Below are 18,029 nucleotides of genomic sequence, written 5' to 3' on the forward strand. Positions count from 1 at the left end.
AAAAGTACTTGCTGTTCCTGAAATGTCTTTCAGCCACTTGGTCAAACACTCTAGTTCAAGAATACACTTCTTTTCCAACAGTAATTATTCAAAGCATAATGAACTTCAGTTTCAAGGATGTGTTGAATGTGTAACTTTTAGGACTAACTTCTGGGTGAACTAATATCAATGTATTTGGAATTGTACATAGAGTACTACAGAGAAAGGGAATGGGCCCTTGCTGTCCTAAAAGAGTTTTAGGTGCTCATAAATCAAATACTGTGTCAAGTATAGGCTTTTCCTTTGGTTTGCAAGAATTTGACTTTTGCAAAGCTGAATCCATTGCTACATGTGAAGCTTGCTATACATACTACAGTAAAACCAGGAATGTCTGCGTGCATATTAATTGCCCAAATTTAGGAAGAGCAAAGATTTGCGAGATTAAAATGCAAACAAAAGTTCTTGTCTCCACTATGCATTGAATACCACAGGCAATTCGCAAAAATTCCATGCGAAAAAGGCCCTTGGCTCCATATCACAAAAATTTCATGCCACGAAAATATCTTGCTTTACAGTAATTACAATAACTTAGTCAAGGTGAGAGCTTTTCAGCAATACATGTAACTGTTAGTGACAATCCTACATGTAATGATAAGTGGCCACAAAACTGGGTAAGCCTACAAAATGGCAGTAGCACTCAAGTGTTAATAACATGTCTTTGATTGTACATCACTTGCCATAAAACATTTGTAACAATATTCAACATTGCAGTTACAGAGAGCTCTATAAAATCCATGGATGATGGAAGTGGTATATGAAAATAGTACTGACTAGTGAAAACTGGATGAATTTACCGTCAAGATCAAAGACATGGTATCATATTACTTTTATATCAATTATATCTGTCCATGGTCTTGAAATGTTGCATTACACTCCATCACTCCCTTGTAGTTTCCATGAGAAGTTGGTCCAATGAACACAAAGACTGTCTGTAACTCTACAGGTCATCCTCAATGGCTGCAGGGTGACAGAGGAGAAAAAGAAACAGCAGAAATTTGTAAGAGGAAGCTAGAATGAATAGGCTGGTTTTTACTGCTGTTTTCAAATGTATGATTATTCTCCTGTAAGGAACTATGAACTAGATATTCCATCTATCTGTTAATACTTGCAGCATTTCCATAACTGGAATCCAGCTTGCAGCAACAGTTATTGTTATGTGGGGCACGCCTCCAGCAAGCCTTTTGGCTGTCAGGGGCAAGCATTGTCATACCTTTACTGTACGCATAGAATTAAACTACACATTTGTACATAAGGAAGCTTACAAGGGGGGATCACAGTCTGCAGAATTAGAGGAAAAGAAAGCACAGGTTGATGACAAATAACTACATCCTGCACAATTTTGTTATCAGATAAACTGTCTAGGTTGTGTGTGCAATTAAAAAAAAAAATCAGATATTGTTAGATACGATGTTGAAGAACATTTTCAATTGACACAATGACAGCTCCAGTTGTTAGTTTCCTTGGTTGGATTAGGGGGATCAACTTCTAGTCAAAACTACTTGGATGGAAGAATAAGCTTCACTTTTAGTCAGTGAGACTTAATTAAAATATCAGCCAGAAACTGATTCTCAGAGTAGTCAAGACCCTTTGTGAGCACAAATAAAGCAAAATAATCCAATCAAATCAACTTTTGGTACACTCATCCTTGGAAGGCATTGTGCTTCAGAGTAGTGAGGATATTTCCAGTCACAGTTTCTCTTTGATTTGATAATAAAGTCAGAACATCTCATGTTTTGTGTTATGAGTTATGTGCACAAAGGAATAATGAAACATTGAGAGCAATGTAACCACTCACGTTTGGAGGTGATGATGGTGTTGCTATGGCTACAGGAGACAGAGATGATGTCACACTCCTCGCTCTCCTGGAAACAAACGGGGCGTGGGATGTTTGAATCCTGTAGAGGGCGCCCCAGACGACCCCTGTCACCTTTTCCCCACGTGAAGATCCTGTTGTCTGCAAGACAAAAATGAATGATGCGCCATCAATAGATAAACACAAGCTTGTACAGCTATCTATGCAACTACATGTCCTATTAAAGTAATTTCAACATATGGAAAGTACACAACCTTGAAATGGGTAAGACTGCAAATGACATGTACTTTCTCTCATATCAATGAAGTATACAGAACAAGTTCAACTGAGGCAACACTAATTTTTAGTCCTTCATAAAGAAATTTTGGATACAGAAGTATTGTCAGGGAATAATTTCCCTTCTTGAAATTGAATAGCAAATTTAGTCAAAGGACAAACAATTCTGCACATTTTGAACAAAATGGTGTGAAAATCTATGTAATAATATTGCTACACAATTTACTTTTTGTAAAGCAGTTGTACCAAAATGCATAGGAATTACTATGCAATACCAGAAAAATTATTCCCTGATTGTATTGTAGTATGTTTAGTTATGGAATAACAATACATGTACATCAATTGTTTTACCTGTTGCTATGGCGACAGTGAACATATCTCCACATGCCACCTGACTGATGATGGCGTCTTCTGGTACGTTGGGTCTACATGGCATTCTGGGAGTGGTGGTCTCCGCCCCGCATCCAAGTTGGCCGAATTGGTTGGATCCTAGTGTGTGGCACTGCCCATCTTCTGTGCGCATCAAAAGCATTGACAGAAAGAAAGAAAGAAAGACAGACAGACAGACAGACAGACAGGCAGACAGCGAATGAAAGGGAGAAGAAAGGAAAAAATAATGAAGAATGTTGGAAACAAGAAAAAGGAGACAAAACAAAAACCCCAAACAAACAGAGAATGTAAATGATCAGAGTAATGCAAGATCAACAGCACATTATGAACCGCTGCATTACAGAAAAATAAATCTTTGGTTTCTGCAATTCAGAAATTCATTATTTGAAATTCATACAAAAGGACTAATACTGTAGTGAACTACATGTACCACTGGTAGCAGCATGAGTATCAAAAGTTGCAATAAACCTGATTACGTATCACAGATGAATGTATTAATGCTTGAAATGCATCATATCCCTGAATTTTTACGGTATTCTTCTAACTGCGATGCAGTGAAATTATGACATCATAGCCCAATAAAAGAGCACAGACAGGAAACAGCATTTCGTATGCATACATTTCAAAGGGATGGAGGCCTTAAAGAACAATGTTCCTTATCAAGCTAACCTGTGATAAAAGCTGAGTGGGATGTGCCGATGGCTGCCGATGCGATCCTGAGCTGTGGGAGGGGCTGGGTGGAGACAGGGGTGAAGGTAAAAACCTCCTCCACATGGTGGTCAGACTGGTCCAGGCCTAGCTTGTTGGATCTGGGTTGGGAGAGAGGTAGGAAAGTGTACCTCAGACAGTCTTGTATAGGTATACTAATGGACAAGCTTACAGAGTAATAAGAATTCTTTTCAGCTTCTTTTCAAAGAATTCACTGAAATTCACCTTCACAGTTGTTTTATACAGTGATTATCACTTTCAATCTGAATCAGGAGGATATAGAGAACCTGAAATTGTGAAACTAGAAGAGATTATTCAGTGTCCGTTATGCTGTATGTTAATTTTCTATTGACATGGAAGCCATCAATGTGCCTAGTGTCCATTAAACTATCCCTCTCAATGGTTGCTGTTTTGGCAAGATAAATGGAGCTATTAAGATTGGATACTTATGTTTTACATCCAATTATCCAGCATGCTTCTGCGACAAAATCTGTCTTTATTATACTCAAGAAGTACAGCTAGAAGTTATTCATGCACCTGCTGAAATCAAGATCACAGAAAAGTTGGCATAAATAGCTGATAGAGTTTTAATATTTTGTGCAGTTAGCAGAGGAATATCCCGGGAAGGAAAATATCAACAAAGTCATGATACAGCAAGGCTCAGAAAAAAAGAAAAAAGAAAAAAGGTGATGATTTCTCAAACACACACCTATTACTGCCACAACCTATAAGGGCGCCCTCTGTAGTCAGGATGATGGAGCAGTCAACTCCACAGCAGACGGACTTGGCCTGATGTTGCGGAGGAATCATGACTGCCTGGGGAGAGGAGAACGACTCCTGACTGTCCAGACCAAGGCGACCTGCAAATACCCACAATGCATCACCGTCAACCTCAACATTAGCACAAATTCCTAGAATGTTACATCTTGGAAAAAATTCTTCAAAACATGTCAGTTGCATTCTACAGTAATGGTTGTGAGAGTATTGTAACGACTTCTGACTGTCCAGACCTAGGCGACCTGCAAATACCCACAATGCATCACCATTGACCTCAACATTAGCATAACAACCTCATATATGATACATCTTGGAAAAATTCCTCAAAATGTGTCAGTTGTATTCTACAGTAATGGCTGTAAGAATATCAAAGGTTGAATTAGCGTGTTTAATGAAAACTTGTGCATCAAATCTGAACACAGGAATTTAATATGATATTTGAATAGAGGTTAGAATGCTTGTGTCGCTGTTAGTAAGGAATAAATTTGACATGTCATACCACATTTATGACCATTAGTGGTGCTGGTATCTTAATTACATCATATCTAGTTTAATGGCAGTTAGAAATAACTGCACATTCTGAACAAAAGCAACAATAACAGTAAATTATCCAGAAAATGCTCTAGATTTTTAACCACCAAAATTGGTAACAGTGCAATCTACCAGGGTATTATCCTTTATTATACATTGTACATCTGACTGCCAAGTAAAGATTTAGAGCTGTGATGGATATACACTGTAGGTTGCTGAAAGTCTCACCATTGTTGCCCCGCCCCCAAGAGAACACCTCGTGCTCGTTGGTCACGGCCATAACGTGTGACGCTCCGCATGACACCAGAGCCACCTCGTACCCCAGCAGCGCCTCCACAATCTTGGCCTGGGAGAGGTCGTGGTAGTTGCCGTGCCCCAGGCAGCCGTGGGCCCCATTCCCAAAGGTCATCAGTATGCCACGATCTGCCGAAGAAGGGATGATATCAAAAGTTAGAATTAAAATAGGTGACACAAGGAAAAATGACTGCTCCCAACTTGTTGATAGCAGGAAAAGATACTGTAAAAAGCTTAAAGGGTGAGAAAAAAATAAGCACAAAACACTCTAACATGCCTGAAGTACCTGGGTATAATCATATTTACTTGACAGGTATCATATTGGCAACCTGTGTAAAGTAGCTACTAAACATCTTATCTAAAGATTACATTGCATGCAATTGAATATGACTGCGTGTAGATTCATACATGTATGTAGCACCAACAGTCTACAGCAGTCTCAGTTGCCCTTACATCAATCTCCTCACTCTGTTACACACGAGGGTAATGGGGACTTTTCAATTTCACCCCCTGGACGTGGACATCGAGGTAATGACATCATCTAAAGGAACTGCGCATGCTCCTAGTTCTCCAGCATGTCCAAAGCCAGAATCGCAAATGCGTCTTCCAAGGATTTCATGTCCCCCTAGATTCAGGACGTGAGTGACATCACGGCTTGGCACAACAAATCGCCAGCCCGCTGGAGGGGACGGGGCCATGACGTCATAACAGTACCTCGTGGATGGTGTGCATTGAAAATCGAAATGGGTGATAACACCGCAGATGTAATGAGTGGACTGCAGCAAATTTGGAAGTGCTCTTGTACGAGAAAGGCGGCGTCCACACAATCAATAGTCCCTATTGTCATGTGACAATGTGTCATGTGACAGCATGTCAAGCCCATCTCCTCACCTGTAAGGCAGGCCACAAAGAGATCTCCGCATGACACTTTCTGGATAGTGACTGCAGACTGTCCTTCCAGGTACCTGGGTACGTAGAGGGGCACGGCCTGCTCCACAGCTCCAGGCAGGGTGGAGTCTGTGCCGATGGAAGGGGCCTGTAACATGGAGAGATTGTGTTGACTCAAGTCAATATCACCTGATCCCTTGTCTGCAAGCAAGCTGCCATATTCTCATTTAAGAGATGAAAGGGTGTGAGCTCTGTTCAAAGCCTCAAGAAACTTTTTGAGAGAAACAGCATGATGTTCTTATCTCAACATGCCACACAAATGGGTCATGTATTATGTGTAAGGTATGTCTGTGATGGTTAAATCTTGACACACACATAAGTGGTTGTAGAGGGAGCATTATTGGATCAGGTGATAAGCATGAACTCACCATTTTTGTTTGTTTATATGAAACATACTCTGTCTATTGCATTTTACAAGTATCACTAGATTTAAAAATATGGTTCCAAGTCCATAACAAATGTTTGTTTGGATAATATACCTTCTAACTGTGGCTGCTTTTCACGTGTCATGTTTTTTACATTTATAGCCAGAAATCAGTATTTATCATTTGCCCTGTGGGTAGGCTCTGTATCATTTCCATTGATTACCTTTCATGCCTCATGGCAACATCACTGAAATTCACCACCACTGCTTATACTGCGATTGCAACTACTACTACTATTGTTGCTACTACTACTACTACTACTACTACTACTACTACTACTGATATTATAATAAAGTTAAAAAGTAACCTCTCATAATCTCATGAGTATCAGATATCAAGCTTCACACTGAAAAAATTTTCATAAACAGAACTAAATATGAAATTAAGAAAATTCATGAATATCACCTTTACCCTAATTTGGTCTCAATGCTAGTTACCAGCATGAAGCCCATTGTACGTACCTCCCAGATTATCAGCCTGCCATTGTGGGTTACACCAGTCTTCTGCGATCTCCCAACAGAAACCTGCATGACCTTAGTGTCTGTGTGTGGGAGTGGGAGCCTGAGAGGGGATGGGATACCATTCCCCCAGCAGTAGATCATGGAGAGTGGGCGGGGCTTGGGGAGACCACCACTGCCACTGCTGTCCAGCAGAATGTTGGCTGCAAAAACAGGAAAAAAACAACATAAAATTGGGGATGTATGTTGTGATTATGTAAATTAATTTCAACAAATTGCTTGATAGATTGGTGAATAGATATACTGTATAAGCCGTTATTTTCGTGTACAGATAATTTCGCGTATGAGGAGTTTACAGACATTTACCCAAGATGTTATCGCGAATTGACACCGAGGCTACTGTAAGTGCACTATCACCCCAGCGCAAGGCGACATTTTCGCATTTTGTTACTTTTGCAGTTCAACAGTGATTCATAAAATTCATGAAAAATTAAACCCTCATGAAAATAAGAGGTTATATAGTATATACATAGATAGACAGCTATATGGATGGAAGGTGGATAAAAATAAATAGAGAGACATACAGGACAGAGAGGGAGAGATGTTTCAAACATAAAATAAAGTGGGGAATCAGAAGTTTTATGCAGATCTCCCCTCTTCTACAGAATATCTACCCCTTGGCCTTCAAACAGCAGCTTACTCCGATTGATACATAAATGCCTTCATTTCCAAGAAAAAGATCACTAGAATCCTTGATCTGGAAAATTCTTTGATGAAAGCAAATCAAACAGATGTTCAAGAAGAAGAGCCACAAAGTCAACATTAAATTGCAGGTGAAACTTCAGTATTCTAATGCTCTGAAACAGACACAACTTCTAAAGGAAACAAAACAGGTAAAATACACATGAAAGATGAACAATACAAATTCAATGAGCATAAATTAGGCATACTATTACTAAACATAAACAAACACAACGAAAAATGAAAGAAATAACTGTACTGCCAAATTTCATGTCTGCTAGCATTGAAAATGTGCATAATGGTACCTACAGTGTGTGCATGCCGGTATTTCACCTGCATGGAATAGCAGCCAATGTTTGAATGCTTGAATTTGGACTCACATCTATGAGAAGAAGACCTGGCACTGCTTGCCCTGGAACCAGGTTTGCGGATGTTACCCACTGGAGGTCTGGCTGTAAGCCCCGGATGGATCCTATCCATACAGTAACATAATGAGAAGAATATCGTCAGGAATTGTCAGGAAAAAATCCAGTCCAATAGATTCTTTCAAACTTTTAAAAAGAAATGTGCACATTAAGCATCAGATGACATGTAATTCAGAAGTGAGTATGGATACATCATGATACAGCCTGTATGGAATTTATACAATGCTGCCTTAATTGTTATGAAATCTAATTCGAGATAGTGGTCTTCACATGAAGTCGAAATTCCTGATGAGAATAAATGAAATCACAAAGGGTCAAATGATAGGAATCCTAGTAAAGCTTGTATACTTGAGTGTTGGCTGAATTTCATTGACAAATGACATATGGTACCCTGAATGTGCCTTTCTTTTCCTTCGGAAAGATAAGGAGATAAGCAAGCATTAAATCGAAATTAAGTCAGATTTGGGGCTTCCTAATCATATTGCAGCTTTCCATCTGATGACACCAAGGCAAACAATACATTTACATTTCAAATTGAGAGCAAATGTAATTGACAATTTCACTGGTCTTGAAGCATGCAAACTATTGAGCAGATCAATCCATTCCTTGCGAGACTCGGAAGAAACTTTGGACTCACTTGGGTGGACACTTGACAGCTCCCATGGTCATGCAGACCTCGATGACGGCCTTGAAGATGATGGGCTCGGCCATGACCTGGTTGATGGTGGGCCTCTTGTCCGGGTCCAGGTGAAGCATGCGGAGGAGAAGCCGCTTGAGCTGGTCGCTGTAGCGGTCCGAGATGGGGGCCACTGAGCCTCGCATTATCTTCATCACCAGCGCTGGTAGATTCTAACAAGAGCAAAAAATTAAAAAACAGTTGTCATCGTCATGACTACATGTAACATTTTCTACTAAAAAACTTCACCTTTGAAATTGATGACAATTGTGAAGGTTTTGGTTTACATTGGGAAATGCTTTTTCCAAGATCTTGGAATGAATCAGAGCATACACACCAATGACTTCAAAGGAACAAGATGTGATGCTTTCAGTATCTTCACAAATCTAATATGCAGCAACTTGTGAGTAGAAAAGTGATTCAAAATTTACATCAGCTCTTTTGAGACTTCTCAAAAACACACTACACACACTTTTAAATGTGTGTTTTTGTAATACCTTGGGCCTCCTTGACAAAAGCTTCTCAACATCATTATGTGATACACGAAAGAGAAATGTGTATCATATCAGAAAAACAGTTGCATCTCTAAGGACAGGAGCTAAAACCAAACTTACATTGGCTTCAAATGCCCTCTTGAGGGTTAGAAGTTCATACAGAACACACCCAACCGCCCACATGTCACTCTTCTGGTTGTATCTGATAAAATCAAAGTTAGGGATTCAACAGTGAGGGCATAAATACAGTGGAAATCAGATATGATCATATGTTATATGACTGTTGTGATTTATCCACTTGTTGTTGGAACTTCATTTCCTTCATCACCTTTATCATACCACAATGTCACAGAAATGAGCACGATTTCCTTGGTGCCAAATCAAAATAATTTGCAAACAATAACAAAGAAAAAGAGAGAGATTTGCCGTACAGCCTGTTTGTGATGAAGGAAACATTGGCAAATCCAGTCACATTTGTCTGGTGATGTGCAAGTAAGAGTTTCTCAACATATACAATTTGATTTAGCTCTGAATAATTCTAAACCCAAATTTGAGTTGATGAGCAGGAAATACTATAACAAAATTACTAGACCCAGCTGAAAACCGATGAATACTGAAGATTACCACTATGAAAATGAACTTGTTAACAAGGTATGATATATCTCATAAAAAATTTCTTTTCTGCATGATATTCATATCAGCAATTTTATAAAATCATGGTAGTACTCCATTATATTTTTTTTTTTCATAAACTTTTCCGGCATAAGTTTACAGGCTGTCATCTACAAAAGTAAAAAGAACAAGGTGACATGATATTCAATAATGTCATGATTACTCGTGAGATTCTAATAAAACCAATGACATCATACAGCTAATTGGGTAGCATTGTCATAATTGCACAATTGGTTTCTACTTGGTTTCATCATCTTCCACAGCCCTAGTAACAGCACTCGGATGGGATAGCCTTCACTCTCGCCGCCTTCTTGCACAATGCACACTTTTTCACAAAATCCAATATCACCTGGTTGCCATGCCCTTCCCACCCGATATCACCCCAGCTAACTACATTGGAAGACAAGATCACCAACTCAAATACACAATCCCTAGATCCACCATTGATTTCCACAAGTATTGATTCTACCCAAGAGCCATAGGACTCCATAAGACTATTGAATTGCCTGCCGGGACCCGTAGTAAGCACTGCCAACCCAACATTATTCCAAGGAGCTGCTTTGCCCATCCTCAGGGCAATGCAGCCTCCTGCTGGATCTGCCACTGTGTAAGAGGATCGACGCTGTTTTTACTCGCACTGAGCACCTATACTCACATTTTATTGTATGATAGTGAGACATCTGTACATACACTGAATGACACCCCCTCACGACACACAGTTCGAGTTCATCCCAGTATAGCTTCATGTACAAGCTGCTTCAAGGGATTACTACATCAAGGTATCAAGGTAAGGATACGGTTTGCCCTCGCAAAGCTCCGGTGAGATGTAGCAAGGCGTGCCGACGACGGTGAAGGCCTTGCTCTTGCTGCTCAGGATCTTGGAGATGCCAAAGTCCCCGACCTTGATGACATCCCTGGCCCTGTTCAGGAGAATGTTCTGAGTCTTAAGGTCGCGATGGAGGATCTGCTTGGAGTGGACGTGCTTGAGGGAGAGAAGAATCTGGGCAAACAGTCTCAAGACCTCCTGTGCAAGAAATGTAAGAAAATATTCAAAATTACATTCCATCAGACCTATCTAAAACTGCTTATCTTTGAGTTCATGTCAAATCTACACACAATTATGAAAGAAACACGTAACAGCAAAGAAGCTTGATTAAATAAGATTCCATGATTATAGTTGAAATTTTGCTTTGAAGAAATAAAAGTCAAACAGTTGGACCATCACCCTATCAACTTTTTTTTTTTTTGTAAATTAAATATCATAGGTTGCGTTCACTGCTTCTACTGCAAGTCAACCAAACTATACCATATTTTCAAATCATAGACTTTTCACAACAAATGTGAAATATGTTTATAATGCATGCAACACATGTCTGATACCAGAGCATATAGGAGCATCAAATTCAAACAGGTATTTGTGATATGTCCTCAACACATCAATGTCATCAGCCAAGACAGAACTGGTAACATGCTTTTTTGGCTTTATAGTTTCTTCAAGTCTAATTCATGGAATGTCACTGTTGCACAAAATGGAATTGAATAGTGTACACATTTATGACATAAAAAATACATCACATGAGAAAAGCTGTCAAAAAGCACAAATATGGCAGAGAGAGAATAAATGGTACTATCAAACAGTGTCATGTCAACTTACATCTTCTTCAATAAGGGCATTTCCCCTCTGTTGCAGGTATTCAAAAAGGGTTCCACCTTTCCAATAATGAGAGAATATTAATAAGTTGAGTAAGTGTCACACAAAATATAGAGCTAAAGTAGGCTAGATGAACACAGAACATATTCAGTAATGTAATGTGATATGATTATGCGTGCCAACCTGTCTTCATCTGAAATAGGTCATAAAACAGGTCAGTTACCTCCAGAAGATGACCATTCATTATCCAGCTCATTTCTCATCTGAACAAAAAACAAGCAGTTCCATCAAAGATTCCATGAGGCAAATCATTACTCTTGTGGTTACATCTGTACCGCACAATTGTGATTTGTGTTATATTTCTTTGGCATGACTGTCAAATGCCCCGCACCATGGGACATTTAATTATGAATTCTTACATTAATATTGTCTTGATGCAAAATAGCAAGGCTGTAGTTTATTCAGGAGGATAAATTCTTTTTCACATTTCTTACCGATTCAGTATGGCAGAATCTTGTAAAAGGATGCTTACATTACATTCATTTCTTTAAGTTTTTTTGGTTTTTGTTTTTTGTAACTGTCATCAATGTATTGGTACTTGAATGTAACTCTGAATCTGCATGTGATATATTCTTATGTATTCAACTCTACAAAGGGGATCACTTTGTCTCAAGCCTTTGGCTTTCTTTGTGAACTACCGACACATTTAACACTGTATATATTTCTATTTTTATGATGATCAATACAGTGAATTGAATTGAATTTTAAGCTCTTATTTCACTATCATTATTTTGTTTTTTCCTAATTCAGTTAGTATGCTAGCTTAAATCGTGCCACTACTACTACTACTACCAGTATGGCATATTAGCTGTGATGGCTGGGGATATTACTACAAAGGAAGCATTGGCGAAGATGGCCGTACTAATTTCCCAACCACTTGATACCTTCTGCATATTCCATGACGATCATGAGAGCTTTATCCTCCAGGAAGTTCTCATAGTACTCGATGATGTTGGGATGGTCAAGCATAGACAGGACCTTGACCTCATTCAGGGCTGCCTGCCGCTCATCTTTGGTCATCTGCTCCACTGGGATCTGTTTGATGATGATTAGCTTTTTATCGTGGAGTCGGCGGCAGAGGTATACAGTACTGAGAGAAATAAGAAACCACAGGAAAAACAAATGTCAACGTGAATGATGCTCCTGAATGACAGCAAGTAATATAGATCTACTAATAAAATTTACATATAATCATTCAAAAAAACCATACCGCCCATGCGGTATGGAGTCCTTATTTGAAAAAACATATAGAAATTTTAGAAAATGTCCAACGAAGGGCCACAAAATTAGTTTCTGAAATAAGATCTTTATCTTATGAACAAAGATTGAGGCACCTCGGACTTTCAACTCTAGCATACCGCAGGGCGAGAGGTGACATGATTGAAGCTTTTAAATTATTTCATAAATATGATCAGGAAGTAGTGCCTGACTTGGGTTTAATAAAAAAAATGCACAAGAGGACATAGTAAAAAATTATACATTTTTCGATCACAAACCACTACAAGAAGAAATTCATTTTATATGCGCATCAGGAAACCATGGAATAGTTTACCTAGAAATTTAATAGATGCACCCAGTGTCTTCAGCTTTGAAATTGGTTTGGATAAACTCTGGGAAAATGAACCCATAAAATTTAAGTTTGACGCCACGCCACCTGGTCACTATCCAGCTCATCTTAAGGACTGAACCTGGATCTGAATACAGAGGCTCAGCCTGCGTTCAGAATCTTCCATAGGTATCCATAGGTAGGTAGGTAAAAAAAAAAAACACACGTGCACACACACACACACACACACACACAAAGGTTCTACCTCTCATGCCAAAATTCGACCACGCACAATTGTCAAAAGCATAAATTCTTAGATATCTCTAGACAGAAAGATCCTCCGGAGAGGGGATCCGTGAAGCCAGACGCAGTCTCCGCGGAATATCCCCGACGACCAGATACAGACCGATCTTTCGGTCAAAGATATATCCGGCGGTGCGGTTTATGCTACACCGTTGTCACAACTGACCCAGCAAATGTCATAAGAGTATTATAAATGAGAAGTTTTTCGCCTTAGATAGATCTATACTTGTCGGTCAACTTTATCTAGATTCTAGAACATATCTACATTGTATTATAGAAAGAGAACCCAACACGATAACACGAAAACAAACGTATGGGACTACACGTAACGAAGGAACGTGTAAGAAAGCACGACAATAATCTCAGAAAGTTTGCTTTTAATGATTGACAGTGATCATCAGTTTTCCTGATTTAACTACTCACCCGTATGCTCCTCTTCCAACCACTTTGATTTTCTCAAAGTTTTCCATCTCTAGATCTATCGCGTTCCGATTCGGGCATTTCGTCAAATTTCGTAGAGAAACACACTGCTGCACAAACTTTGTAAACAAAGTATGCAACTCCCGAAGAACAGCAGAGGGCGTTATGCAAAAAATTCTTGCCGAGTTTTCCATGGGTCATTCATGATGGACCTGCTTCTTCTTTGGCTGTTATATAAAATTGCTACAAGTTGCTTTTCCAGCATTTATTGCAACTGTAACATATTTTTTGACATGGGGCCCTGAAAATACATTGTAATCCTCATTAGACGCAAGTGTAACAACAAAGTTATAAAACATATAAATTAAATAAAAAATAAATTAATTTAAAAAAAAGAAAAAAAGATTGTTTGTCATGTTCTTTTTATGTGTAAATAAGCACAATAAGCACACTGGTATTTCACTTTAGTCCAATAAAACTTGTCGGATTTGGGAGTTTCAGTTCCTTTCAGATGTCCTAATAATCCAGAAAAACAACATCCCCTTTAGAGGATACTGATAGTTTGTTTCCGAAATCCCAATATACGCGAGATTTTGATTATTTTTATACCGGTATAAAATGTCTGTTGGATAATGTTCATACAAGTTATATGGAAGATAAGCCAACAAAAAAATCTATATAATATGTATATACATGTACTATATGAGACAATTCATATTTTATCTGCCTTGAAACAAACTCCAATACAATTCATCACTTTTTGATTGATTGCTCAATTGTCAAACTTTCATTGACTGTTTGATACAGTGTAATCATTTTTGATTTGCTGAATTGACAAATTCCAAGCAATTTCTCCTATTTAGTGCTAAGCAATAATTATTAGTTGTTACAGGAATCACAAAATTACTATACACGAGTGTTGAGTATGTTATACATGTATCAGTCTTTTTTCCATCCTGTCAACTTAATTGAAAGAGTTTGTTCGCAAAACTGATAAGTCCATATTTGCCAAATGGAGATATTTGCGATTAAAGGTCAAGAAATATAAAGAGAATAATAAGAAAATTTGTGCTTCTTTTGACCATAACTTTAAAATTATACCTTTACATGTAGTGACCAATATATCATTTAAAAGGTATTATTTTGTACTTTATTACAGAGACCGTACTTCAAAATCTTCAAAAATGGACTTATCGGTTTTTGCGAACAAACTGAAGAGTTTCTTCGCAAAATCCGATAAGTCCAAGTTTACCAAATGGAGATATTTTTGATTAAAGGTCAAGAAAAATAAAGAGAATAATAAGAAAATTTGTGCTTCTTTTGACCATAACTTTAAAAATGTACCTTTACATGTAGTGACCAATATATCATTTAAAAGGTATTATTTTGTACTTTATGACAGAGACCGTACTTCAAAATCTTCAAAAATGGACTTATCGGTTTTTGCGAACAAACTGAAGAGTTTCTTCGCAAAAACTGATAAGCCCAAGTTTGCCAAATGGAGATATTTGCGATTAAAGGTCACGAAAAATAAAGAGAATAATAAGAAAATTTGTGCTTCTTTTGACCATAACTTTAAAAATGTACCTTTACATGTAGTGACCAATATATTATTTAAAAGGTATTAATTTGTACTTTGACAGAGACGGTACTTCAAAATCTTCAAAAACGGACTTATCAGTTTTTGCGAAAAAACACTTCAACTCTTCATTTGTGTATGATACTGCCATGTGTAGGCCTATAAACAATGTATGTACAGATGTATCTACAGTACAGTTGTATATGTACAATGTATTTGTCTATCGATCTTTACATGTACTCAGCGTACTGGTACATGTACAATGTTCATGTACTTGTTTTTTTAAGTTTATAATGTATTCGATAATGGAAATAGGAGAGCAGACACAAAATAAAGCTTCAATAAATGACAGTGTACTTGCCTTTATGGATTTGATATCTTTAATTCACTTTTGAACCCATTAATCGTGTTTTCAACATGGAATACACAAAGTGAACATTAGAACATTTAAAATGTTTTTGAAAATGCATGTGTGTGTTAAATGGAATAACTCTCATCGTATCCGACTTGAAATTCCTTTATTTCCACCATCCATGTAAAAATGAACACCAATGTGAATTTCCATATTTCTACACAGTACATGTACCAAGTATTGAAATATATATATATATTTTGTTTTTTTTTCATACAGCTTTTTCCCCCACAAGGATTTTGTATTCATCCTTTATGCCAACATTGTACTACAAGTACACTAATATGTTGAAATTTTTTTAGAAGAGCCATCATCATTTCAAAGGGGATAACCAGATATTTCCTTGACTTTGCTGAATTTAACATATTTGGGATTGGAAAAAATGCATTGACTTATGTGAATGACAACCTTCACGTAAATCAGCAAGAAAACAAAATACATGTACATGTATGTACATAATGTATTCTATTTACCGGTACATTGTACATGGTGTTAGCAGGATCTTGGTTCACCTGAACACAAGCACTGCAGAAGAATGATATGAATTAGACCACTGACACTGTGGAGGTTATTAATTTTTTTAGCTTTTAACCATATATGAACCATATATGTTATGTTGGGGAGAACTGGAATACAATGAATGGCAAATTTATCCATGAGTCTCAGAAGTGAATAAACGTACAATATATATACAATGTAAATTATTACTTAGGTTGAAAAACACCCCAAACAACCCAAGTTGTCAATCAAGTACTCTCTTCTAGTCAGTGATATAAAGCATCATCATTACTTGCTGGTATCAAAACAAGACAAAGTTTAAGAAGAACCAGGGGGATTTCCCAAGCATGTGATTTGAGCAGTCACCTGTAAATGTAACACACGTCAAAGAGCATTACATTCTCACATACAATGCATAATATCGTACCCACACACACTTAATACAGCGTCCCTAAATGCATCATCTTACAGTGTACTTTGTGGATATACAAATTTGGCACCACAGGATTTTACTAAACTGCTGAACCACATTTCCAACATTCATTTCTTTTCTTTTTTCATTAAAGCACACACATCTGAGAACATATAGCTAATTAATACAAGAGTTCCTCAGTTGGGACAAATAGTTAAGCAGACATTGTATGTAATTTGCCCATTTGTGATTGTTGACTACGACACAGAATATTTCATACAAAGTCAACCTTGCCTAAGTCAAATCTATTATTTGGAGTGAAGAAATAGCTTCGACTTAGAGAAAATTCAACTTATGAGGGATTAAAATGAATAGAATATAACGAGAAAGGGACTTGAAAAGATCTTCAACTTAGGTGATTATTGGACATACGCAAGGTTGAATTAAGCATGGTTGACTGCACATAAGGGGGAAATCTTGGGACTTCTTATGCTGACTCAAGAGATTGTCAAAGCAATGCAAAGTCAATCTGTACAAGGTCTACTGTATTTTTCAACTGTAGCAATTCAGTTCAATGTTCTGGATTACACAGCTTACACCGAGTCTCTCAAAAAACAACAGTGCAGCTCTCAGATTGACTGTCAGGACCAGATGTATGTTGCCTCACCTACTCTGTGCTGAATGTTTGAAATATGCTCTTCATATGAAAATAGAGGAGTCCATAATAATAGCGTTGATGGAGATGTTGCTTTTTCCATTTAATATGCAGTAGTTTCCTCCACAAAATACACACAATCTAAATGTAAATTACTCAACAGATGAATTTTTGAAAAAGGAACTTGTTAGTATGTCACATGCAGAGTACATGTAGCACCACTATGAAGTCTTCATAAATGTCAAAATATTAAGGACATGAGAAAGTCTTAATATGAACCTGGCCTGCACTTATAAGAGCATAGCAGGAAATTGTATTACAAAACAACACAACAAAATGCATATAAACCTCAATATCTCCTGAAACTAGACACTGTAATGCAGTGTGAGGCTGTGTATCGATGTGCAACCCAGATGTGCTATTACAATGCTATCATAGTGGGCTTTAGCATGTTGAAATAAAATGGCATGCAAGATTCATGGTGCAAATTATCTTCTCTCCAGAGCATATATTCAGAATGCTCAAATCATGCATAATAGCAGCATTGTAAGCTGGATAGGCAGATGTAAACATTGTGAAATTCTAATAGAGCTTTTATCATAGTACTTAATTGAATCTAATCTCTTTTGACAAACGTATGATGACACAGGGCCTAACCAAAATCTGAGCTTTAACAGGTATGAAATAAGGTTTCCCTGTCATTCTATGTGGGGCAAAAACCTTCATATCACTCTGCCGTCTGACTCTGAAAGATCTCTGTCATCAAATGCAGTTTATTCCATTCAATAGTTTTCATAAGTCAGAATGTACTGTCGTTTTCCTTCAG

General features: G+C 37.7%; 1 protein-coding gene across 1 annotated transcript; it reads right to left on the reverse strand.

The window, feature by feature from the left end:
- Positions 1-894: 894 nt before the first annotated feature.
- On the reverse strand, positions 895-13,697 carry LOC139722386 (serine/threonine-protein kinase Nek8-like). The gene is made up of 15 exons (XM_071633694.1): positions 13,651-13,697; positions 12,263-12,468; positions 11,322-11,377; positions 10,465-10,691; positions 9,116-9,197; positions 8,463-8,674; positions 7,781-7,872; positions 6,663-6,862; positions 5,720-5,864; positions 4,763-4,957; positions 3,936-4,086; positions 3,188-3,327; positions 2,480-2,641; positions 1,835-1,993; positions 895-996 (listed from the first exon to the last, which is right to left on the reverse strand). The coding sequence occupies exons 1-15, from the start codon at positions 13,695-13,697 to the stop codon at positions 977-979; spliced, it is 2,094 nt and encodes a 697-aa protein (XP_071489795.1). The 3' UTR covers positions 895-976.
- Between the last annotated feature and the right edge of the window lie 4,332 nt (positions 13,698-18,029).

The sequence above is a fragment of the Diadema antillarum genome, unplaced genomic scaffold (assembly GCF_040938485.1).
Source record: "Diadema antillarum isolate AM-2024a unplaced genomic scaffold, OU_Dant_1.0 scf00000164, whole genome shotgun sequence".
NCBI lineage: Eukaryota > Metazoa > Echinodermata > Echinoidea > Diadematoida > Diadematidae > Diadema > Diadema antillarum.